The sequence below is a fragment of the Felis catus genome, chromosome C1 (assembly GCF_018350175.1).
Source record: "Felis catus isolate Fca126 chromosome C1, F.catus_Fca126_mat1.0, whole genome shotgun sequence".
NCBI classification, from domain to species: Eukaryota; Metazoa; Chordata; class Mammalia; order Carnivora; family Felidae; genus Felis; species Felis catus.
This window is the reverse complement of record NC_058375.1, coordinates 72,861,000-72,886,425: the sequence shown is the minus strand read 5'-3', so window position 1 is coordinate 72,886,425 and position 25,426 is coordinate 72,861,000. Positions and strand designations below refer to the sequence as shown.

The following is a 25,426-nucleotide window of genomic DNA, read 5'->3' as shown; positions in this document are numbered from 1 at the left end:
TTCTTCCACTACTTCACTCCCCATGGTTTCTGCACTATCAGGGCCATGACTGCTCCCATCTCTTAAATATGCTCTAGATTCTTCTGATGCCACTGGTTTATTCATACTCTTGGCACTGTTCTCTGCCATCTTTCCATTTATCAACATGATATTAACCTTGAAGATCCCCTCCATTGTGAGGCCTTTCCTGAGGGCCCTTAGTGCAAACTATTCTCTCCTTTCACTGAATTCTCATAGCACTCACTGTCTGGGCTACGAATCTGGTGCCCAAGTGTTTCTGGCTCACTTTGTCTCTTATCTTTTCATGGGCATGTTGCCTATCTCCCCATCCAAATGGTAAGACTTTAGAAGGTTTCAGGTTCTCTGAATTGCTTTTCAGCATCAAGCACAAAATATTGCAAACAGTACTGCCCAATGTCTGTTGCTGGATAGGTCGCACTTACCTCGTGGTCCATAGCCAGCTGTTAAGTCATCATTTAGTAGAAAGTTAGATGTGAAATGAATGTATTTTCCCTCTTTTCCACACCCTCTGTATTGCAGTGTGTAGGGGTCATCTCCATGTGCCCCATACCAGTCAGTCACGATGACATTTGCCTATATTAAAAGAAATGTTTTATAGTACTCTGTATCCTACCAGTGATGTTGGTGACATGAACGTATACATTTGTTAAAACACTTTGAACTGCACTCCTATGATCTGCGCATTTTATTGTATGAATTGTGTTCTAATTTGATAACAGATTTAGAAAATTGTATGTCTTATAGATGGAGTTTAAAATGCACGCACAACTAAATGTCAATAAAATTACTTGGCACTTTCAAAAACATCCGTATTTTCAAAGGTTTGCAAATGCCCATGGAGCTTTATTATTTCCATTTGACCTTCCCATTTTCCAGATTAAAATTTTCTGAAAAGTCAACACTGTAAAATTCTGACATTATAAGACACTATAAAATGTAACAAAAAGTTGCACAAATGTTTAGAAACAACAAATGTCATTCATAATTGCACTGTAAAGTGTTATAGCCTTTTGTGAACAGCTTTCTGTGGGTTACTTCATCAGTAGGAGACAATAAGATGTGTTTGTTTTAAGCCTTTCCCTTTCATTCCCATTACCATTAGATCAGCAAAACAGTCACTGTCATGAGGTTGCATCTCATCTTGTACCCTGACAATTTCAGTTATTATTGCTAAAACACAGTATGTTAAGTCCAAAACTAAAGTGAATATCTATTCAAATAACCATCTAGAGAATATAATTTTACAGACAAAATTGTTTCTTTTATTTTTAGGAAGAAAGATAACATGTTGTCCCAAGACTTTCCCTTAGAAGTATGTTGTTAACTTTTTTTTTAAGCTGATTTTAGAACTATAGATCTAATATGATCCTATAAATATAAATCACGTTGTCACTATGTGTACCATATGTGTAATGTTTTATGTGTGTGTGTGCATGCCACTGAGTACAAGAAGGTAATATTTTCAGTTTTATTTTGCATTATTTCTACAGTGTTTGAGTTTTTTTTTGCAATGAGCATGAATTATTTTTATAATAATCAACATTTATTTTTAGAAAGATAAGAATTAAAGCCAGGGCCTTTGTAAGACAGAACCTGCAAAAAGGGCCACAGATGTCATTCCCTTATGCCCTTGGATAGTTTTCATATGGACAAAACCTCATTCCTGTGTCTCAAAATTTGTCCTGAAGCTAAAAGGAAGGGGTGCTCCACTAGGGATGAAATACTCAGAGGCTGTTTGGGGGTCCATTCTACTATAGACCATAGTAATACAGTTCTTACCTACCTTTTTCTAACCACCCCCCCCCCATCTATATTAGACTATGGATTCACAGGGACAGGAACTACCTTGCTTGTCCTTGTGTCCTCTATAGGGCGTAGCATGGCCCTGTATATGATGATCATTCACTGTTTGCTTAATTGACATGATGAGGCTAAAGGAATTGGCATCCAATAGACATATGAACAGCATTCAATGATTATTCTTTCCTTTAATGTTTTGGTCCAGTATTATTCTCATTTTGTTTTAATTCTTTATTTCTCAGCCCTCCATTAGGATCAGGAGTATGATCTTGTTTTGATGTTAGTTGTCTCCAATGCTTCTTTGTTTCACGGAAAGTCAAATTGATTAATGCCATCTGTATAGATAGCTGGAGACAGAATGGCTTGGTGCAGAGAGCACGGGTTTGGGAAGCAAATAGACGTGGATCGAAATTCTGGCTTTGTAATTTACTGTTTGACTTGGGATAAAATCCTTCCCTTATTTGAGTGTCTGTTTCCTAACTTGTGATAATAATTTGGGATAGCAACTAATTTTAGGGTGTGTGAGGACAAAACAATATACATAGCATGCCTGGTGCTTAGTTGAAGCTTCAAAACACTAGCTTTCTTTCCAGTTTATCCAAGTTCCTCTCTTTCTCCTAGCTCCGTGGCCAAGCAAATTGTCAAAAGCTTTCATCTGGCCATAAATCGAGTGTCTGAAGAGCCTCTTTAACTTCTTCAGGACACCGGCATGCTATCTAGATTGCTAGTCCATTTGGTTACTGAGTGACTTCAAAGAAGAACGGAGAATTAAAATAATCTCAGGAAATTTCATGCCAAATGGCACACATGAGGAAAAGGCAAAGCTACACCACGTGTCCCAGCCCTTCGGTCTGAACTGTGGTTGTGGATCTGGAATCCACTCCATTGCTGAAGACCTGAGCTAAATAAGTGCTCACTGTCTCTGTTCCTGCCCCTTCTCGTGGCTGCCAGGGCTGCTGTTCACAGTAACTTCGGCCAGTTGCCAAACGTGTTTAACATTTGTTTACAGCGTGCAGACATAATCATGGATGCCTGACTCTGATCGACAGCCTGTGAGAGTCCTTCGAAGGTTAAGTTCTTTTAGGTTGGAAAAGAAAAGGTAGCCACTCCTCTCCTCCCCCCTTTCTTCCTTCCTCCTTATCACCATCCTCCTAAAAAGTGTCCTGGACTTGGGCTCATGTGAAATTCTGCGAATTTCCAGAGCTCCTATTCCTGGGAGCTGGAGTGCAGCTTCAAGACAATGGGTGTGACAGATTACTCGCTGCAATCAATCCTTCTCCAGGGCAGGAGAAGTCAGTCATATTTTTATGGCTTATGTTTCTGTCTGGACATGCGTATCTACTGCCCCAGACAGGATGGGAAAAGAAGGTAGTCATAACTGGAACTGTTCCCTGCACAGCTCATAGTCAGGAGGATAAAACCTGCTTTTGGGCCTTAAGCAGAAATTTCAGAAAGGAACCTGTAAGTTACAAAGCAGAGACCTGAGAAGCTACTTGGGCAATGGTATTTTGCTTATTTTTTGTTCCATAATTTGCACTCATTTGTTGTATTTCCATGTATTTTGTGAACAACAATCTTCCTAATAATATTACTTGTATATTAACATCAGTTACTTGTTTTTTGCTTAAGTTCTCACTTTTAACATTTGAACACCACGTATATTGGTTGCTTTTTCCCAAGTTAAGTTCATTTAAGAAAATCCTGAATTCTTACCTTTTCATATAATTCTTGTTTTACTTTGCTGTAATTATTAGCTTTCCATGTGGTGGGTATTAAAAGCTTTATATTTCTGAAAAACACTCTTCTCTTGGTAGCATTGAATAGATAAAAAGAAGCTTCAGTTATCATTTCCTATAACCAAAGAAAAGAAAAGCTTACCTTGGCACATGTAAATCTTTCGTGTTTTGGTTTCCTGATTATACTTGAGTGAGTAATAGTAAAGCACAATGAAAAGATTTTAAAGGAGCCCATTTCTTTTAGAGACAGCCTTTAGACTTTGGGAAACCTTGGGAGCAAAATAAATAAACCTCAAATAGTTAACTGGAAGAGATTTTTAGGACACTAATAGTGAGTCTGGGCTTGCCTAAATACTTTTTCCCAGTTTTGTGAAAGGCTTTCAAGCTTTTACCAGACCAATCCCTTTCATGTCACTCCTATGGGCATGTTCAAGACCACACCTTATGATGATACCAGTTTCTCTTAAGCAATACCAACGGAAGCTCTAAAGTCATGGAGCTATGATCCTTCTGCACCACATTAAGGTAAAAATAGTCAATTACTTTACAGAACATTCAGGTGAAAAGAATTTTGCTCTCAGATTCCCTTTTTGTCTGAGAATTCTCCGTCTCAGGATGAAATCCAACAATTTGATTTTATCAACGTTTATTTATTTTTGGGACAGAGAGAGACAGAGCATGAATGGGGGAGGGGCAGAGAGAGAGGGAGACACAGGATCGGAAACAGGCTCCAGGCTCTGAGCCATCAGCCCAGAGCCCGACGCGGGACTTGAACTCACGGACCGCGAGATCGTGACCTGGCTGAAGTCGGACGCTTAACCGACTGTGCCACCCAGGCGCCCCCAACAATTTGATTTTAATAAGCACAATCATGCTTATTCATCAGTCAAACATCTGGTCTTTGTTACCACAATGGGTTATTTTTTAAGCTGCTACCCCAAAAGCAGTCATGTTAGGAAAACAAAAAGGCTAAAATTAGTAGTAACCAACAAGAACAAATCAAGAAGGGCTAGATCAACACTCTGAGCCGAGACTGTGCAGAATTAGATGAACAGACTGGTTTGGCCGTAATTATAATTTTGGGTACTTAAAAGAAATGCTGGTCTCTTTACTACTCAAATACAAATCAGGGAAGGTTGTTAGCTTTTTAAAGAAGGCTACAGTCCCGTTCTAATAGGATAATGGTATTGACTTCACGCTTGCCACTCACCTTAATGTTTGGGATGAGGTTCTGATCTTCAGATACCTGAGGATTGATTGCAATGAGTAATCCGTCATACCCATTGTCTTGAAGCTGCACTCCAGCTCCCAGGAATAGGAGCTCTGGAATTAGGGCCACCAGGAGAGTCACAAACTTCAGGCTGCAAACAGGACCCACATTGTCCCGACGGGTCATGTTGTAGAGAAGTGTCCAGTTTACTCACACTGGTCTTCCTGGGTTCATTGCACCAGGTTGTCAGTGGGGAAGCGGAGAGTCTCTTCCTGAACTTGGAAGGTCCCAGAACTTGCAATGAAGGAGGTGCCTTTTTTGCAAAACCTGGGTGGATCTCCCTGAGACCTGCCTCTGCATGTCTTTTTTCTCTAGGCAAAGCCACACTTACCTGTTCTGTGGCTGAACTTCCTTTTGAATCATGGTTGGGCAAGAAATTACTCCTTATTCACTGTAGATCTTCTCAGAAGGAAGAGGGGAAATAGGACAAAAGGCGCTTGAAAGAGGGAGGCCTGGTTGGGCTGAAAATCAGAGAATTGGATTGTTCAGTCCACTTTCAGCAGACACACAGAAATCCGTAGTGACTTTTCTCTCCTCATCCTTGACAATCCCTTCCATCAGCACAACAACTTTTCTATTGCACTCAAGTCATTTTTTGATTGTTGTAAGATTCCCTTGTCTGCTTATTTTGAATATTTAGAAATTCATCCTGCAGCCCTGTCCCTGGGGCCCTTGGAATAGGTCGTCTGGGCAATCTCTCAGCTGATGGCTGAGGGGAAGGTATCAGATATCCCCCAGGGAGGGCCAAGTGCCAGGAACCTGGATGCCTGTGTGGGCCACAGAGGCCTTTTCCTCCGCCCTTGCTGCCTTTTCTCTTTGGACCAGGGAAGAGAATAATTTTTTCCTTCAGCAACCCTCTCCTGAGGACAAGGCTGTGATTCAGTCTAACCTTCCATTTTTCCAGGACCTATCACAGGGTCTGCACATAGTAAGCATCATACCTATTTTGCGAGTGATTAATAGTACCTGATAACTACCAAATAATGCTTTAGAGTTTACAAATGAACCCATTTAAATATCTATTCCCTGATGCAAGCATGATTCTTATTTCTATTTTCCTTTTTTTTTTTTTTTTTTTTTTTTTTGGTGAAGACACTGAGTCTCAGAAGGATTGAAAATTAGCCAATGGGGGAAGGAACTAACTTTTATTGTGTGATAGTTTTTACGATGCCTATTTTTTCAAAAAAAAATTTCTTAATGTTTATTTATTTTTGAGAGAGAGAGAAAGAGATAAAGCACAAGCAGGGGAGGGGCAGGGAGAGAGGGAGACACGGAATCTGAAGCAGGCTCCAGGCTCCGAGCTGTCAGCACAGAGCCCAATGTGGGGCTCGAACCCACGAACCATGAGATCATGACCTGAGCCGAAGTCAGACGCTTAACTGACTGAGCCACTCAGGCGCCCCTACCATGTCTATTTTATGGGTGACAAAACTAAAGTTCAGAAAATCTAATTTGTTCAAGGTTGTACAAGCATTGTCATAGTGCTAGAATGAGACTGGCTGGCTCCAAATTCCATTGTTTTTCACTATATTATGTTTTCTTGCATTCTCAAGGAACTGGAAATAAAGTGACCAGAGCTGTGACATTGAGGGATAGTAAAGGAAATTTTTCTCCTGCTATCTCTCTATTTGGAAACTCTTGTTTCCAGTCCTGGCCTGGAAGCCTGAGCTGAGCTTCCTAAGTCAAATCACCTCTTTCATGCTTTCACAGCATCAAATGCCTCTCCTTTGATTATAGTTACAGTGTCACATTCATTTTGTGTAATTTGCATAGTTGTCTGCTTTCCATGAAAGGCATATGAGAGAAGGTATCGTGCCCTGTTATTATCACTACCTCCTGAGCACCTACCTCAGTAAACTCTCAATAAATATTTGTTGAATGAAGGAATAAATGGAGTCAGGAGAAGAAAATAAAAGCTTGATTGCATAAGAGCCCTGGATTATAGTGTGGAAATGCTCCCCCCTGCAACTTTATCTCTTCTAGAAGTATCGCTTCTAGCAGGATCGCTTCTAGAAGGTACCTCTTCTCTGAAGCAGTTTTCCTCTTGCTCCCTCTTGTCAGAAGGGGCTCGGGTATTGGTGCTCCCCAGGGTATGTAGGAGAAGGGAACGTCTCTGGTAACCACACAGCTGTCAGAGTTGCTCACTGTATAGCTAGAGGTCAGCTTAGCTGTCTTGTCTTCCCAGGCTAATGCCCAGCTGTGGATTTTTCCCCCACACCTCTCCCTGTGTTACAGAGTGGAAGCCCAGAGGTGTGGTGACTCTGAAGGATTTGCCTGTAACTGTGACTCATCGATCAACAGTGAAATTTATTTTCAACTTTTCTTGGCAGTTTATTTTCTTGTGCCAATCTCTTGTGCTGAGATTATTGGCATCAGTAAAACAATATGCTCGGGGAACCTGGGTGGCTCAGTCGGTGAACCGTCCAACTTTGACTCAGGTCATGATCTCACGGTCTGTGAGTTCGAGCCCCGAGTCTGTGCTGACAGCTCAGAGCCTGGAGCCTGCTTTGGATTCTGTGTCACCCTCTCTCTCTGCCCCTCCCCTGCTCACACTCTGTCTCTCTCACTCTTAAAAATAAACAAACACACACAAAAAAAACTAAAACAAAAAAAACCAATATGCTCAAAAATTAAAATCGTAAGCCGTACTAAGAGTAGCTTTCCACCAACAATCAGATACGAGTTTCTTCTCGCCACTGTCCACACTTGTGTGAATTGTTCTCTGGCTGAGGGGACCAGTGAGGGCTCTCTCTCTGTCTGTCCTTAACAACAGCTACAATAGCTGCCACAGCATGTGAGGTGGAATGCTGGCTAGTGACTTCGGGCAGCTTTATAAAGAACAGCCGTATGTGAACGGTCTTGTCCAGTTCACCTGAACAAGGACACTCAGGCTTTGCTCTTCCTAGGTTGAGGGCCTAGATATGACATCCATTCTTGTCTACCTGCTTTTTGCTCCATTGCTTTTGGAACCTGATTACCAGGTCTGGCCACTCGACTGGCATCTTCTTTCATCATCTGTCCCTACAAGACTCCCGGTCTTTGACCCATTCACTCTTGAAAGCCTTTCCCCCACTTCTGTTCCATCGTACTCTCGACACCCTTTTGCTGTCAGCAACTAGGCCTGGGGCCAGGCCAACTAAAGGTCTCTTCTTACCGCCTTCTGCTCTGACCAGGCTGACCGCACAGGAAACAAAAGTAAAAAGCTCTCAAAAACTGTCTTCTGAACGTCTTAAACGTCTAAATGACTTAAACGTCATTCCTGAGCGGAGTGTCCACTTCTGATAAAGTGTGACTTTGTCAGCAACAAAAAAAAAAAAACCCCACAATTTATCCTTGCATTCAAGAAATATTCATTTCTCATGTCTATAGATTTTATGATATCTGAAAAATGAAATATACCTAAAGTGAAGAAAAGTGGGAATACAAGGTTCAGACATTTATTTCAAGCTATAAATAAATTCTAAGAACCTGCTCTGCTTTTATCTGCTTTCAAGAAAATAATAAGAGTTATTCACTTTCAGTAACTGAAGAATCTAAAGCACATCTTTGTTCATTGTCTGAATTTGCAGTTCATCCTGGCCCCGGAAGGCCTCTCTATCCATTTTCATGGAGTCTGCAGGTAGAGACCCACAGTCAAAGTGACTAAAACATGCAAATGGTGTCAGAGAAGTCAGGACATCTGGCATCGTGAGGAGTCCAAGGAAGTTTTGGATTATTTCCTCTCAGGCTTTTGTTTCAACTCCTTAGCAATTGCATTTAAAGCAGGAAAGTTCACTATGTGGCAGGGCTACAAAGCTTATGGACCACTTTGGTTTTGCAACATTTGTGCAATAAATCAAAGAAGAAGTAAGACTTTGAATAAAACATAATTTGCTAGCGACTCAGATGGCACGCTTCATACCTCCCTTATCCCATTTTCTTCAAACTTAGACTCATTTTCAAGTAAAGGAGTGAAGTGGATGGCACAGATAGGGTCTGGGAAGTCATTTGTGTTTTGTTGAGTTACCACCATGTCAGAGCATGAGACTCTTATACTTCTCGTTGTTTTCATTCTCCCTATGTGGTCTTTCACCCCCAGACTTTTACTATTAAGCCTCCTCCCCACCCTCACTGTGACAAGAACTCCGCAGATGAGTTTGTGCATGAAAAAAAACCACCACTAAAATTTGCCAAAATGAATGGGAAACAGCAACTACTTTTACTGATAACTCAGTTTAAACAAACATGGAGAAAAGGGTATGGAATATTTCTCATTTGCAAAATAGGCATAAAAGCGCCTTCTAGAAAACACTCACGTGTATTATGTACCAGATTGCATATGGCATCATGTGGATGTAAGATATTATCTTCATTATTATCATTATTTTCCAGGGAAGAACACAAAGAGAAAGCAGACATGTAAAGGAAAGAGTTTAAAGAGATGAAACATAAACATGGAGACTCAGAGAACAATAAATGAAATGAGAAGCACACACGCTACATAGTTCTTCCCGAGCCTCCGGTCCTGTTTTCTTTCTGCTCTGATTCTGTCCATCTGTGAAGCTCCAAGGCTCTGCCAGGTTCCCCTGCTGCCCCCAATCCCACCATGGGGCAGCACGTCCTTGCGTTTTCCTTCCTCTCCTTTTGCTGTTTCTATTACTCCACTTCACCCCACCAGCCCTGCAAAGAACAGAAGCAGTTCCAACCAGCTGAAAGATCTGGCAATTGGGGGAGTAGGGCTCCCCCTTCTGTTCTCAGGGGGCAGCTACCTGGGGCTCTGAATCTCCAGACAAAACTTGCAGCAAACAGAATCGACCTGCACAGACCTCCCTCCCAGAGTACACCAAAAGCTATTCAGAGTAGTACTTTTCAAACTTTAATGTACCTAACAATCACCTGTTCAAATTCAATTCCGACTCTGTAGGTCAAGGTGAGACCAACATTCTGCAAGGTGAGGCCACCTCCCAGATGATACTGAGGCTGCTGGTCCTCGGGCCACACCTGGAGTAGCTGGCCTCAGAAAAGCTCTTGGGGGCTATCCAAGGATTTGCTTTGTGATTGTAGCTCTTACAGGGCAAAGAGGCAGTCTATGTAGTCTTTAAAAATATTTTTTACCTTCTTATGGGAAAAGCCTGTGCTTTCTTCAGACCTCAGGAGAAAAACATTGCATTAATCATGCATTTTTTATGGTGACACCATTGTTTAAATATTCTTTGTAAAGAAACAGCTATAGAGTACAGAGTTAAAGTTTAAAAGTAAACCAACAGCACAGAATTTAGATTCTTGAAAGTCACAATCACCTTTCTATGATTAGAGCCCTGCCTCAAATTTAGTCTATTTTCTTATTGATCACTATATGAGCCATGATAAGATTGTTTCAACGATCTCCAAAATGTAGTTTCAAACAAGTAATTGCCAAGGATGTACCTTATTTAAACAGGGGACTGTTTCCTTCACTGTTATTTCTCCTCCCTCAGTCAGTTATTCATTCAAAAACAAAATTGTGTCAAATACACCTCAATAAAGGTGCTAAAAACATAAAATCATGTTTTAGGTGCCAGGCACCATTCTAACTGCTGGATGTGTGTGAACGAAATAGAGTTTACGTTCTGTCCTAATAGAAAAGGGAGAGAGACAACACACAAACGTGATGGGATATCTAGTGAAAGTGTTATGGAAAATAAGGAATCAGGTAAGGGGAGGAAAAAATGAGAGGGTAGAAGTTGAAATCTGCTGTTTCGTATCAGGTGGAGCAGGAGGCCTCACAGATAAGATTATCGGGAGTGAGGAAGGAAACAGGCAAATATCTGAGCGAGAAGTGGCACAGGCAAAGAGAAGGGCGAGTGGGAAGCCCCTGAGGCCGGAAGCTGCCTGGAGTGGAGCCAGGCACAAGAGGCCGTGAACGGGGCCCTGAGCTTGGAGGGGCTGTGACACGGAGGCCGGGTCCAGGGCACATACCACATAGGCTGGCAGCTCATGGGAAAGACTGGAGTTTACCTGTGAAATGGGCCATCAGTGATGGATGTGGACCAGTGACACAATCTGCCTTCCAGATTTCTGTTCTGTAAGGAGGCCAAGGGTGGTAGCAGGGGCCAGTGAGGGGTTTATCGCTGACCACATGTGAGGCAATGGAGTGGACGGACCTCAGACAATGGTCTTGCTTGTCGTTCTTTAGCCTTCCTTCAGCTTTCTAGGAGTTTCCTTTCTTCTCTACAGGGAATACTTTTTGCTGTTAAGGTGAAATAAAAGTCGTTCAGTTTGTAGGATTATTAAGAGAGGAATCAAAGAATACTTTGCCCAGAAATGCCTCACATAATGCTGACTGACAACAGAAGAGATAAAATGAGGAGAAATGACATGAAAATGATGTGAGGTTATCTGTAGTCGAATTAGATAAAAAATATAGTCCAAGTTTATAACATAAAGCTGTGGTTCTTGATGCTTTGTCCATAGGTGTTTGGTAAGTGGTAGATACAGTTATTATTAATTTAATTATCTGCTGTTGTCAGCTGGGGTCCCCTGTTCCTCAGAGACTTATGGGTAATTGGTTTTTATCCATGTCAATTCAATACCTGAGGATGACAGGTCCCCCTCCTAGATTTCCACAACTTCTTAAAATTTCTGTTTCCTGGAGCCACAGGAGCTGTCCCTGTGCCTTGCTATTTTGTTCCAAATATAATGTTTTGAGTTTTCCAAAGAAACATGTACATAGGTTGTGAACAATTGAGACTTTATTAGTTTATAGGTGGACCTAGAGAGGTGTTTATGTCACAGAAAAATAAAATAAAACACTTCCCAATCACTGAGGGCATCGGCATTCCTTAAGTAATTTTCCACAAATGTGGAGTGCCCTTGGCCCCCCATTCGCCTCCGTCTCTTTCTATCCCGAGGGATCTAATCTCTCCTCCTTTCTCTCTTTTCCTTACTTTCAACAGCAAAAGCTCACTAACCACCACCCACAAAACCCCTGCCTGGTCTCATGCAGAGCTAATGCCCTGCGCCTCAAAGTCCTTAGCACCACTTAGAAACCAGGCAGCCTGGGAGGGCTAGAAGGGATCCCTTTCAACCTCAGAAGGTTATAAAGTGCGCTCCCCAGGAGGGATTCTGGCCAAGGAGGGTTCTTAAAGACTCTTCTGGCTTAGTCACTGATCTTCCTGAATGGCTTCAAAAGCCACTTCAACTCATTTCTATTTCTTCTCCTCTAAATTAGATGTTAAAGTATTTATTCTGCTAACATTCTTTTTCTTGTGATATGTCACTTCTATTCCCTAAAGTTGCTATTTTCCATTTGACTAGCTTGGGCATAGCTATGGTCTCCGAGTTCTTCCCCTATCTGCAGTACCTAACCCCTTACTTTGATCCCAGTTTTCTTGAATAACCTCCACATTTGACTGTGGCTTGCTTGAAAATTCCAATAAATGCTCTGTTTAAACTGAGATCATCTTGGATTTCCTTTCTTTTCAGTTACTACTCATCAATTCTTTTTGTGTCTCCCATATGAGTATTTTCTCTTCTACCTTTTTCTATTCTCCTACAAAAAAAAATAGGGAGAAACTTAAAAACATGGTTAGTACAGTGTATGTCTTTCACTACACAGCTGTTTTTATTTTTTTTCTCCATTAGAAAGTAATAGGAATTTTTTTGAGTAGGGTCTTTTTAGAGGCACGTAACTAGGAAAAAGGAAAAATCTATCAGTTCCTTAATATAATTAAACAAAATTTAATATAATTGGCTACTAGAAATAGAGTCATCTTACAAACTAAAAATGTACAATGGATGATCTTTTAGCTAAGATCAGATGTTCACAATATAAAAATATTAAGAGTATTTTATTTTATTTTAAATTTAAATCCAAGTTAGTTACAATATAATGTAATAACGATTTCAGGAAAAGAATTTAGTGATTCATCACTTACATATAACACCCAGTGCTCATCCTAATAAGTGTCCTCCTTAATGCCACTTGCCCATTTAGCCCAATACCCTTCCAGTAAGGGTGTTCTCTGTATTTAAGAGTCTCTTATGGCTTGTCTCCCTCTCTGTTTTTTATTATTTTGGTTCCCTTCCCTTATATTCATCTGTTTTGTATATTAAATTCCACATCTGAGTGAAATCATATATTTGTCTTATTTCACTTAGCATAATACACTCTAGTTTCATCCACATTGTTGCAAATGGGAAGGTTTGATTCTTCTTGATTGCTGAGTAATATTCCATTGTATGTATATGTGTGTATACGTGTACATCTTCTTTATCCATTCATCAGTTGATGGAAATTGGGCTCTTTCCATACTTTGGCTATTGTTGATAGTGCTGCTATAAACATTGGGGTGCATGTGCTCTTTTGAAACAGCACACCTGTATCCCTTGGGCAAATACCTAGTAGTTCAATTGCTGGGTCATAGAGTAGTTCTGTTTTTAATTTTTTTGAGGAAACTCTGTACTGTTTTCAAGAGTGTCTGCACCAGTTTATACTCCCACCAGCGGTGCAAAAGGGTTCCTCTTTCTCCACGTCCTCGCCAACATCTGTTGTTGCCTGAGTTGTTAATTTTAGCCATTCTGACAGGTGTGCGGTGATAGATATCTCAGTGTGGTTTTGATTTGCATTTCCCTGATGATGAGTGATTTTGAGCATTTTGTCATGTGTCTGTTAGCCATCTGGATGTCTTCTTTGGAAAAATGTTTGTTTGTGTCTTTTCCCCATTTCTTCACTGGATTATTTGTCTCATGGGTCTTAAGTTTGATAAATTCTGTATAGATTTTGGATACTAACCCTTTATCTAATGTGTCATTTGCAAATATCTTTTCCCATGCCGTCGGTTGCCTTTTAGTTTTGCTGATAGTTTCCTCTGCAGTGCAGAAGCTTTTTATCTTGATGAGGTCCCAATAGTTCATTTTTGTTTTTGTTTCCCTTGCCTCTGGAGACATGTCAAGAAAGAAGTTGCTGTGACCAAAGTCAAAGAAGTTGTTGCCTGTTTTCTCTTCTAGGATTTTGATGGCTTCCTGTCTTACATTTAGGTCTTTCATCCATTTTGAGTTTATTTTCATGTATGGTGTAAGAAAGTGGTCTAAGTTGATTCTTCTGCATGTGGCTATCCAGTTTTCTCAACATCATTTACTGAAGAGAGTGTCTTTATTCCATTAGATAATCTTTCCTTCTTTGTCAAAGATTGGTTGGCCATATGTTTGTGGGTCCATTTCTGGGTTCTCTATGCTGTTCCACTGATCTCTGTGTCTGTTTTTGTGCCAGTACCATACTGTCTTGATGATTACAGCTTTGGAATACAGCTTGAAGTCCAGAATTGTGATGCCTTCCGCTTTGGTTTTCTTTTTCAGAATTGCTTTAACTATTCAGGGTCTTTTCTGATTCCATACACATTTTAGGATTATTTGTTCTAGCTCTGTGAATACTGCTGGTGTTATTTTGGTAGAGATTGCATTGAATATGTAGATTGTTTTGGGTAGTGTTGACATTTTAACAATATTTATTCTTCCAATCCATGAGCATGGAATATTTTTCCATTTCTTTGTGCCTTCTTCAGTTTCTTTCATAAGCTTCCGATAGTTTACAAGTATATAGATTTTTCATCTCTTTAGTTAGGTTTATTCCTAGGTATTTTGTGGGTTTTGGTGCAATTGTAAATGGGATCAGTTCCTTGATTTCTCTTTCTCCTGCTTCAGTACTGGTGTATAGAAATGCAACTGATTTCTGTATATTGATTTTATATCCTGTGACTTTGCTGAATTCATGGATCAATTCTAGCACTTTTTTGGTGGAGCCTTTTGGGTTTTCCACATAGAGTATCATGTCATCTGTGAAGAGTGAAAGTTTGACTTCCTCCTGGCTGATTTGGATGCCTTTTATTTCTTTGTGTTGTCTGATTGCTGAGGCTAGGACTTCCAACACTATGTTGAAAAACAGTGGTGAGAGTGGACATACTTGTCATGTTCCTGACCTTAGGGGGAAAGCTCTCAATTTTTCCCCATTGAGGATGATATTACCGGTGGATCTTTCATATCTTTTTTCTATCATATCTTTTATGAAAGATGGCTTTTATGATCTTAAGGTATGATCCTTCTATCCCTACTTTCTTGAGGATTTTTAACAAGAAAAGATGCTGTGTTTTGTCAAGTGCTTTCTCTGCATCTACTGAGAGGATCACGTGGTTCTTATCCTTTCTTTTAGTAATGTGATGTATCACATTGATTGATTTGCAGATATTGAACCAGCCCTGCATCCCAGGAATAAATCCTACTTGATCATGGTGAATAATTCTTTTAATGTATTGTTGGGTCCGGTTTGCTAGTATCTTGTTGAGAATTTTTGCATCCATGTTCATCAGTGAAATTGGTCTGTAGTTGTCCTTTTTAGTAGGGTCTTTGCCTGGTTTTGGAATCAAGATAATGCTAACCTTGCAAAATGAGTTTGGAAGTTTTCCTTCTACTTCTATTTTTTGGATCATCTTCAAAAGAATAGGTGTTAACTCTTCTTTAAATGTTTGGTAGAATTCCCCCTGGAGAGCCATCTGGCCCTGGACTCCTGTTGGGAGATTTTTGATTACTGATTCAATTTCTTCACTGGCTATGGGTCTGTTCAAATTTCATATTTCTTCCTGTTTCAGTTTTAGTAGTTTATGTGTTTCTTGGAATTTGACCATTTATTCCAGATTGCACAATTTGTTGGCAGATAATTGCTCATAATATTCTCTTATTATTGTTTGTATTTCTGCGGTATTGGTTGTGATCTCTCCTCTTTCATTCTTGATTTTATTTATTTGGGTCCTTTCTTTTTGATCAATCTGGCTAGGGGTTTATCAATTTTGTTAATTCTTTCAAAGAGTCAGCTCCTGGTTTCATTGATCTGTTCTACTGTTTGATTTTGATATCATTGATTTCTGTCCTAATCTTATTATTTATCTTCTTCTGCTAGGTTTTGGCCTTAGTTTTAGTTTTAGTTTTAGGTTTTATTTTCCCCAGCTCTTATAGGGTAAGGTCAGGTTGTATATTTGAGACCTTTCTTCCTTCTTTAGGAAAGCCTGGATTGCTATTTACTTCCCTCTTATGATTGCCTTTGCTTCATCCCAGAGGTTTTGGGTTGTCATGTTTTCATTTTCATTGGTTTCCATGTTCTTTTTAATTTCCTCTTTAATCTCTTGGTTAACCCATTCATTCTTTAATAGGGTGTTCTTTAATCTCCAAGTATTCATGGTGTTTCCAAATGTTTTCTTGTGGTTGATTTTGAGTTTCATAGCAATGTGGTGTGAAGATATGCAAAGCATGATCTCGATCTTTTTGTACTTGTTGAGGGCTGATTTGTGTCCCAGCATGTGATCTATTCTGGAGAATATTCCATGTGCACTTGTGAAGAATGTGTACTGTGCTTTAGGATGAAATGTTCTGAATATATCTGTTTAGTCCATCTAGTCCAGTGTGTCATTCAAAGCCATTATTTCCTTGTTGATTTTCTGCTTAGATGATCTGTCCATTTCTGTAAGTGGAGTGTTGAAGTCCACTACTCTTATGGTGTTATCATCAATGAGTTTCTGTATGTTTGTGATGAACTTATTTATATAATTGTATACTCTCATGTTTGGGGCATAAATATTTATAATTGTTAGAGCTTCTTGGTGGATAGACACTTAATTATGATATAATGCTCTTCATCTCTTGTTACAGTCTTTATTTTAAAATATAGTTTGTCTGATATAAATACAGCTACTCCAGCTTTCTTTTGATGACTATTAGCATGGTAGATTGTTCTCCATTCCATTACTTTCTTTTTATTTTTTAAGTTTTTTTTTTTAACATATATTTATTTATTTTTGAGAGACAGAGCACAAGCAGGGGATGGGCAGAGAGAGAGGGAGACACAGAATCTGAAGCAGGCTCCAGACTCTGAGCTGTCAGCACAGAGCCTGATGCGGGGCTTGAACTCACAAACCGCGAGATCATGACCTGAGCTGAAGTCGGATGCTCAACCGACTGAGCCACCCACATGCCCCTCCATCCTTTTACTTTCAATCTGCAGGTGTCTTTAGTCTAAAATGGTCTCTTGTAAGCAGCATATAGATGGGTCTTGTTTTCGAATCTATTCTGATACTGCACTGTTTAGTCCATTGACATTTAGAGTCAGTACTGAAAGATATGAATTTAGTGCCACTGTGTTGCCTGTAGAGTTTTTTTCTGGTGATATTCTCTTGTCCTTTCTAGTCTTTGTTGCTTTTGGTCTTTTTTGTTTTATTTCATTTTTTCTCCACTCAAAGAGTCCCCCTTAGAATTTATTGTAGGGCTGGTTTAGTGGTCATGAACTCCTTTAGTTTTTGTTTGTCTGGGAAACTCTATCTCTCCTTCTATTTTTTTAAATTTTTAAAATTTTTTTTTTATTTGAGAGAGAGAGAGAAAGAGAGAGAGAGACAATACGAGCGGGGGAGGAGCAGAAAGAGACAGAAATACAGAATATGAAGCAGCCTCCAAGCTCTGAACTGTCAGGGCAGAGCCCAATATGAGGCTCAAACTCACAAACCACAAGATCATGACCTCAGCTTAAGTTGGACGCTTAATCAACTGAGCCACGCAGGTGGCCCTCTTTTTCTATTTTGAATGACAGCCTTGCTGGATGAAGAATACTTGCTGCATATTTTCTGATTCAGCACGTTGAATATATACTGCCATTCCTTTCTGGCCTGCAAATTTCTGTGGATAGGTCTGCTGTGAATGTAATCCTTATAGGTTAAGGACCTTTTTTTTCCCCTGGTTGCTTTCGTAATTCTTTCCTTGTCTGTGTATTTTGTGAATTTGACTATGATATGCCTTGGTGATGGTTGGTTTTGTTGAATCTAATGGGAACTCTCTCTGCTTCTTGGATTTTGATGTCTGTGTCCTTCCCCAGATTAGGAAAGTTTTCTGCTATAATTTGCTCACATAAACCTTCTGACCTTTTCTCTTTCTTCATATTCTGGGACTCCTATGATTTGGATGTTATTCCTTTTTAATAAGTCACTGAGTTCTCTAAGTCTTGTATCGCACTCTTTTGCCTTGTTTCCCTCTTTTTTCCTGCTTTATTATTCTTCATAATTTTATCTTCTATATTGCCAATTGTCTGCTCTGCTTTATCCATCCTCACTGTCATGGCATCCACTTGAAACTGCATCTTGGTTATGGCATTTTTAATTTTGTCCTGGCTAGATTTTTACTTTTATCTCCACAGAAGAGGATTCTGTGCTTTTTTTCAACCCAAGCTAGTATTCTTAATATTATGGCTCTACATTCCAGTTCAGACATCTTGCTTGTATCTCTATTGATTAAGCCCCTGGCTGTCTTTTCTTCCTGTTCTTTCTTTTGGGGTGAATTGCTTCAGTTTGTCATTTAGGAGGAAAAAAAATTAAAAACAAAACAAAAACTCAAATAAAGGAAGCTAGATTCTAGGTGTGTTTTGGTCTGCTTGTTGCAAGAAGCTTGATAGGATAGAGCAAAAAGGGAAAGAAAAGAAAAAAGGTAAGAAAATGTTAAAAAATTTTAAAAATTATATAATAAAATAGAATAAAATGAAATAAAGAAAATTAAATAGAATAAAAAATTAAAAATTAAAAATAAAGTAAAAAATTAATAAAAATAAAATTAAAATAAAAAACCAAAAAATTTTCTTTCTGTATCCAAGAAAGGGAAAAAAAAACCAACTTAGACGAAAGCAGAAGCCAAAAAACAAACCAAAAAAACCCCAGACTAATAAATGAACCAGCAAACCAAATAAAAACCAAATGAAGTTACATCATTTCCCCTAGAACTGAGACTATGGAGCCCTCTATAGTCCATACACTAAGCAGGTGGAGGGACTTGTGCTGATCTTGTGGAATGTGCTTGGAGGGCACAGTTGAGTAGGGCTTGGTGTAATGGCTCCGTTCTCCACTATGGGGCGCTGCATAGCTTAGTGGGGTGAATCAAGGTGGCACATATGCACATGCGTGGGAGAGGTGGAAATGGCTTCACTTAGGTCCCTAGTCTCTGGCACAGGAGCTTCTGCTCTCACCGACCCACAATCAAGCACCTCTCCTTTGTTTCAGCCCTCTGTCCACCCCTGGCCTCTGCCCTGTTCATGTCTAAGCCGTCCCACCTACCAGGCAGCACCTCCCTCCAGAGTTTTATTTCAGATGGGGTTATGTTTCAATATCCTGCATTTCAGGGACCCCTGTGGCTTGGTCCAGCCTCCAATCTCTGGGGGAGGGTCTCGCTGAGCAATGTCTGGGTGCTGGCTTGCCCCAGAAAACGCTTGTGCAATCGCACAGTGGCAGAGGGTCAGAGATTATGGCAAATCACAACATAGCCAGTGCCAGGTTTCACTACACTCTGGTGTCTTTGTCCCAATACCAGCAAACGTGGCTGCTCTCCAGGTCCACTGTGACCTTTGCCTGTGGGGAGGCCGTATGGCCTCTAACAAACGCTCTCTAAGCAGGGGAACCACATCTCTCCGTGTGGCACACGGACCCTGCTGCCTGCTCTGGGGATTCATCCTAATTCCTCACCAGAGCACCACCAGGCACTGAGCTCCAGAACTTCAGATTCTGCACTCCACTGTTTATTGAATCCTGGTAGTATTGAAACCCTCTCCTTTCTTCCCGTCAGTGGTTTTGGGGAACAGATTTCTCGTTCAGTCCCCTGCGTGTTTTCACTCCAGCTACTTTTAGGGGAGTGTTTTTCTTGCACTCTCCCGATGTGTTGCATTCTTCCCCTTCCTCTGTCCTCCATCCACAAAAACAGCTCCCTACCCTCTGTGGCTTTTCTCTCCCCCACTTCATCTCTCCACAGCACGTAACTGCCGAGCTATGTGGCTCAAATTATGCAGATTATTGTGTTTATCCTCAGATCAGTTTTCTAGGTGTGCAAAATGGTTTGGTGCTGACTGTGTTTCACGGACAAGACAAGCTCAGGGTCTCCAGGCTGCTCTGCCATCTTACCTCCCTCTCCCCGAGGGTATTTTAAAAGCAGTGGTTGTGAGCAAGTGACAGATTTTTAAAAGAAACTTTTGGGGAAGCATTTTGTATTTTTCAACGAAGAATAAAGGAATGAATTTTTTAGTGTCATAATTTATCCTAAATGTCATTATATCATATACATGTTTTATCTCCACTTGGATGAGTTATAATATAGATAATAGCAATGAGTCATACTTTGTAAATTACTTACTAAGCAGGGGATAAAGAAAAATAGTAAAATAGTAAAATTCCAGAGTCTAAGAATATGTTAAAAATGTCTGCCACTTCTGTTTTCAATTACATAAATTTTTATTGGCATTCACCTTTAATCCTGTTTGCAATGATCATGTGGAAACAGCAATTAAATGGTTAAGAGTTTGGCTTTGACATTAGACTAACTGGATTGAAATTCCAGCTCTGCCTTTTACTGACTGTGTGGCCTTAGGTAAGTTATTCAATATCGCCATGCCTCACTTTCCACATTTGTAAAATTGTTGTAAAATTTAAATAGTATATGGAATGGGGCGCCTGACTGGCTCAGTCAGTTAAGCGTCCGATTTCAGCTCAGGTTATGATCTTGCAGTTCACGAGTTTGAGCCCCATGTCAGGCTCTGTGCTGACAGCTGAGAGTCTGGAGCCTGCTTCAGATATTGTGTCTCCCTCTCTCTTGCCCCTCCCCCACTCATGCTCTGTTTCTCTCTCAAAAATAAATAAACATTAAAAAAAAAGAGTACATGTAGTGATTAAAACTGTATTTAGGTCACAATAAAAGTTTAATAAATATTAATACAGGGGCACCTGGTTGGCTCACTTGGTTAAGCCTCTACTCTTGATTTTGGCTTAGGTCATGATCTTATGGTTCATGGGATCGAGCCCTGCATGGGGCTCTGTGCTGATAGTGCAGAGCCTGCTTAGGATTCTCTCTCTCTCTCTCTCTCTCTTTCTCTCTCCCTCTCTCTCTCTGCCCCTTCTCTGCTCTCTCTCTCTTGCTCTCCCTCTCTCTCTCAAAACAGATAAACTTAATAAAATAAATATTAAACTATATTAATTTATGGCCTTTCTCTGGTGTGTGTGGCACCTTCATGGGCACAATTAGTTGCCTGGACAATAGCTTGTCTCCTTCACTTTCTTGCTGGCAGAAGCTGTCTTCCAAGATGGAGGTCAAAAATGTCTGAGGCTCATTTTTCCAAGCCTCCCTCATATTGGGGCACAACTCTGTGACCTGACTCAAGCCGGTAATCTAAGGATTAGTCTGCTAGCAGGAGGGAGGTGGAGGAGAAGGAGATGGTGATGTTGAGATCGTTTATAGATAATATTTTCTTCCCTGAAATAAATGAAAAATGTCTAGGAAAATCCCACCTTTCTTTCCTAGACATTTTTCAGTGCCAATCAGTGTTTGGAAACATGCACATAAGTGGTTTAGTATGTGGACTATATGATATTTTGATAAAAAATTAATATTATTTTCATCTTCTAGGTAGAATTTTGACCAAGCAATTTTCTCTTCCATACAGAAGGATCATGCTGAACTTCAATAAAATAGGGGAAGAAGACCTACTGACAAAAGCCCATCCAAAGTAAACGGGCCTAAAAGAAAACTATTTTTAAAAAAGCAAACAACAGGACTAATCCTTCAGCTTTCTTAAGTTTTTCTTAAAATGTATACTAGACCAAATGTGCTAACTATGCCAATTTAATATTGTATCCCTGCATTATTAATCTTCTGTTTCCAAAGGACCACATTTTATTTCCTTATGAATGTTTTTCTTCATATTTGACACCTAGGAGTTCATCATTTTCAGAGTGTTGTTTATTTTTTTGTTTTTGTTTTCCTGTTTTATTGTTGAAGTATAACTCACATACAATATTATGTCAGTTTCAGGTGTACAACATATTTATTTGACAGTTCTATAAGTTACTCAACGTTCCTAAGTGTTGTAACTGTCACCATACATTATTATAATATTATTGACTATATTCCCTATGCTGTACTTTTAATCCCTGTGGCTTATTTATTTTATAACTGAAAATTTGAACCATTTTATCCCCTTTACCTATTTCACTGATCCCCCCACCCACTACCTCTCAGGCAACCAAAAGTTTATTCTGTTTTGCCTTTGTTTATTTGTTTTGTTTTTTTAGATTTTGCACGTAAGTGAAATCATATGGTATTTGTCTTTCTCTATCTGACTTATTTCATTAAGATAATACTAAGTGCATCCATATTGTCACCAATGGCAAGATTTCATTATTTTTATGGCTGTGTGATATTCCGTTGTGTGTGTGTGTGTGTGTGTGTGTGTGTGTGTGTCCTTTTTTGTACCTTCATCTATTGATGAACATTTGGGCTGCTTCCATATCTTGGCAATTGCAAAGAATGCTACAATAAATATAGGGATGCATGTTTCTTTTTGAATTAGTGTTTTCATTTTCTCTGGGTAAATGCCCAGTAGTAGAATTACTGGATCATATGGTGTTTCCATTTTTAATTTTTTGAGAAACTTCCGTAATGTTTTACACAGTGGTTGCACCAATTTACATTTCCACCAAAAGTGTATGAGGGCTCTCTTTTTTCCACATCCTTTCCAACACTTGTTATTTCTCGTCTTTTGATATTAGACATTCTGACTAGTGTGAGGTGATACCTCATCATGGTTTTGATTTGCATTTCCCTGATGATTAGTGGTGTTGAACATTTCTTCATGTGTCTATTGGCCATCTGTATGTCTTCTTTAAAAATATGTCTAGTCCATTATTTTGCCCATTTTTAAATCAGATTGTTTGGTTTTTGGTGTCAAGTTGTACATTATTTGAATTTTTTGAATATTCTGAATACTAACCCCTTATTGGCTATATCATTTACAAATATCTTTTCTCATTCACTAGGCTGCATTTTTCTGTTATCAATGCTCTCCTTTGCTATGCAATTATGTGTGTTCTTTAAATAGTTAACTAATTCTTAAATAAACTTCTAGTTATATTCATAGATTTTCAAACAATACAAGAATAATAAAATAGTGTCTCTACTCTCTATGACCACATAACATCTTTATGCCATGAGACCTAAATTGCTTAGATTTATTCTTAAAGCTTTTAAAACCTAATCAGAGCCAAATAATAATATATTTTATGAAGGAAATTTCGCACTCATGCATCATTTTCCCTTGGTCAGCCAAAGAAATGATAATGTCTGTAGGATAGAATACTGAGCTTACAATATAAGGATAAGCAATGTTATTTTCTGTATGATATTAAAACAAATTATTTTGATTTAAAAATTGTCTATATGATATATTAAATGTTCCATACATGAAATAGTTATAGTGATAGTAAATATTGAACATATGCTACAACTTGGGCTGAATTTGAAAGTCCTTATTTAACTAGTCAAACACTCTGGATTTTTGCAAATTATGGTAATTACTGGAATCATTTATAGTTGAGAAGGAAAAGTAGATTCACTTATGCTACTACAGTTTTTTTTTAAAAAAAGACTCATGTCTGAGGCCTCAAACTCTGTGGAAAATATCTGGATGAAAAGAGATAATCAGATCTAGCAGTCTCACTCCTTGGTATTTACCTAAAGGAATTGAAAACATATGTTTACATTAAAACCTCTATGTGGATGTTTATAGCAGCTTTATTCATAATTGCCAAAACTTGGAAGCAACTGGGATGTTCTTCAGTAGGTAAATGGAAAAATAAACTATGGTGCATCCAGACAATGGAATGAGATGTCAAACCATGAAAAACATGGAGAAAATTTAAATGCATATTATAAACTAAAAGAAACCTATATGAAAAGGACACATACTGTATGATTTCAATTTTATGACATGCTGGAAAAGGCAAAACTATGGAGACAGTAAGATCAGTGGTTGCTAAGGATTTTCAGGAAGGGAGAGATGAAAAGGCAGAGCACAGGAAATTTTTAGGGCAGTGAGAATACTCTTATGATACTGTAATTATGCATTATAATGTCATTATGCATTTTTCCAAACTCATAGAATATACAACACCAAGAATGAATCCTAATGTAAACTATATACTCTGGGTGATAATGATGTGTCAATTTAGCTTTATCAATTGTAAAAAATTTTCCATCTGGTGAGAGATGTTGATAATGGAGGAGGTTATGTATGTGTGTGGACAGGGAATATATATATCATATCTTTGAGTGTTCCTTTCAATTTAGCTATGAACCTAAAACTTCTTTTTAAAAAATGTCTTAAAAAAAGAGAGATAGAATTCTTGATTTTATATCATGTGATTTACACCTTAAAACAACCATTGTTTACTAATATCTACCACCTATAGGACACCTATGATTTAATGAGACAGGGCTATGTGCTCTACAAATATGACATCAATCATCACAACAATCCTATCAGGGAGAACTATTCTTTTCTTTTTTTTTTTTTTTTTAGAAAAACACAGCTTAGAGAAGTAGAGTAACTTGCCCAAGACTTGTAGCTAGAAAACATTAATATAGGTTGGTTTGTTTTCAAAGCCCTTGCTGTAGCCACTGTTATTATAACAACTCATATCAACCTCACCCCACATTTATGTCCAGCCCAAACTACAATGGCTTAGTTAGTGCAGAACTGGAGTAGTTGCCTGTCTCAGTGGCTTCTGGTAAGGACCTCTTTCAACAACAGGTAATATGTTGCCCACTCCTATAGACTAAATGTTTATATTCTCCCCAAATTTGTATCCCCATTGTGATGATATTTGAAGGTGGGGCCTCTGAGAGGTAATTAAGGTCATGAAGGTGGAGCTTTTCTCTTGGGAGTAGTGCCCTTACAAGAAGAGACGTGAGAGCACTCTTTTTCTCTCTTTCTCTCTCTCGCTTTCTCCCTCCCTCTCTCATATGTGAACACACAGCAAAAAGGTATCCATTTGAAAACCAGGAGGAGGTCACCAGGAATTGAATTGGCTGGCATCTTGATCTTGGACTTCTCTGACTCCACAACCATGAGCAATAGCCTTCTGTTGTTTAAGCCACCCAGTTAGTAGTTCTTTCGTCATAGCTGCCTGAACTAAGACACCCACTTTCTCTTTAGTAAAAGTGATGCCTTTTGTTCCCCAAGACTTTGTTCAGTCCTTGTTTAACTTACCCTGTGGACAACCTACCTTACGGTAAATGAAGTCAACCTAATTGTAAAACTTAAATAAAACTACAGTAGTCAAGAGAATATGATGTTGGCATATGTTTTGATTATCCATTACTGGATGGATAGGATGGAAGGTCCAGAAGTAGACCCACACGTGAATGGTCTAATCATTTTCAGGAAAAGCAAGAAGTTAATTCAATGTGGAAGAGAAAGCCTTTCAAATAAATCATGGTAGAACAACTGGATATCTGTATAAAATCAAGTAAACCTTGACACCTGCTTCATTCCTTATAAAAAAGTGATGCAGAATGGATCATACATTTAAATATAAAAGCTTAGAACCATAAAAGGTCTCAAAAAATATATTCACAAATATAGAGTTGTAAAACACAAAAATATAAAAGGAAAAATGTTGATATATTAGATTGTATCAAAATTTAAAATTTTTGCTCACTTAAAGGTATCATTAAGAAAATGAATAGTCAGGGTACAAAGTGGGAGAAAATATTCATTATATATATTTCACGAAAGATTTTT

General features: G+C 39.0%; 1 protein-coding gene across 3 annotated transcripts in view; it reads right to left on the bottom strand.

The window, feature by feature from the left end:
• Positions 1 to 11,006, bottom strand: part of CLCA2 (chloride channel accessory 2) — a 43,314-nt gene extending 32,308 nt beyond the window's left edge. Inside the window, exons 1-4 of one of the 3 annotated variants that reach the window (XM_045036136.1) lie at positions 10,804 to 11,006; positions 4,768 to 5,288; positions 3,535 to 3,672; positions 444 to 594 (exon numbers count right to left, since the gene is read on the bottom strand). In XM_045036136.1, the coding sequence (XP_044892071.1) occupies positions 444 to 594; positions 3,535 to 3,672; positions 4,768 to 4,953 (475 nt within the window). In that variant the 5' untranslated portion in view covers positions 4,954 to 5,288; positions 10,804 to 11,006. Of the gene's footprint in view, positions 1 to 443; positions 595 to 3,534; positions 3,673 to 3,699; positions 3,827 to 4,767; positions 5,339 to 10,803 lie in introns of those variants that run through there. The other 2 variants (XM_003990276.5, XM_019837375.2) reach the window with 2 other exon arrangements.
• Positions 11,007 to 25,426: the final 14,420 nt, after the last annotated feature.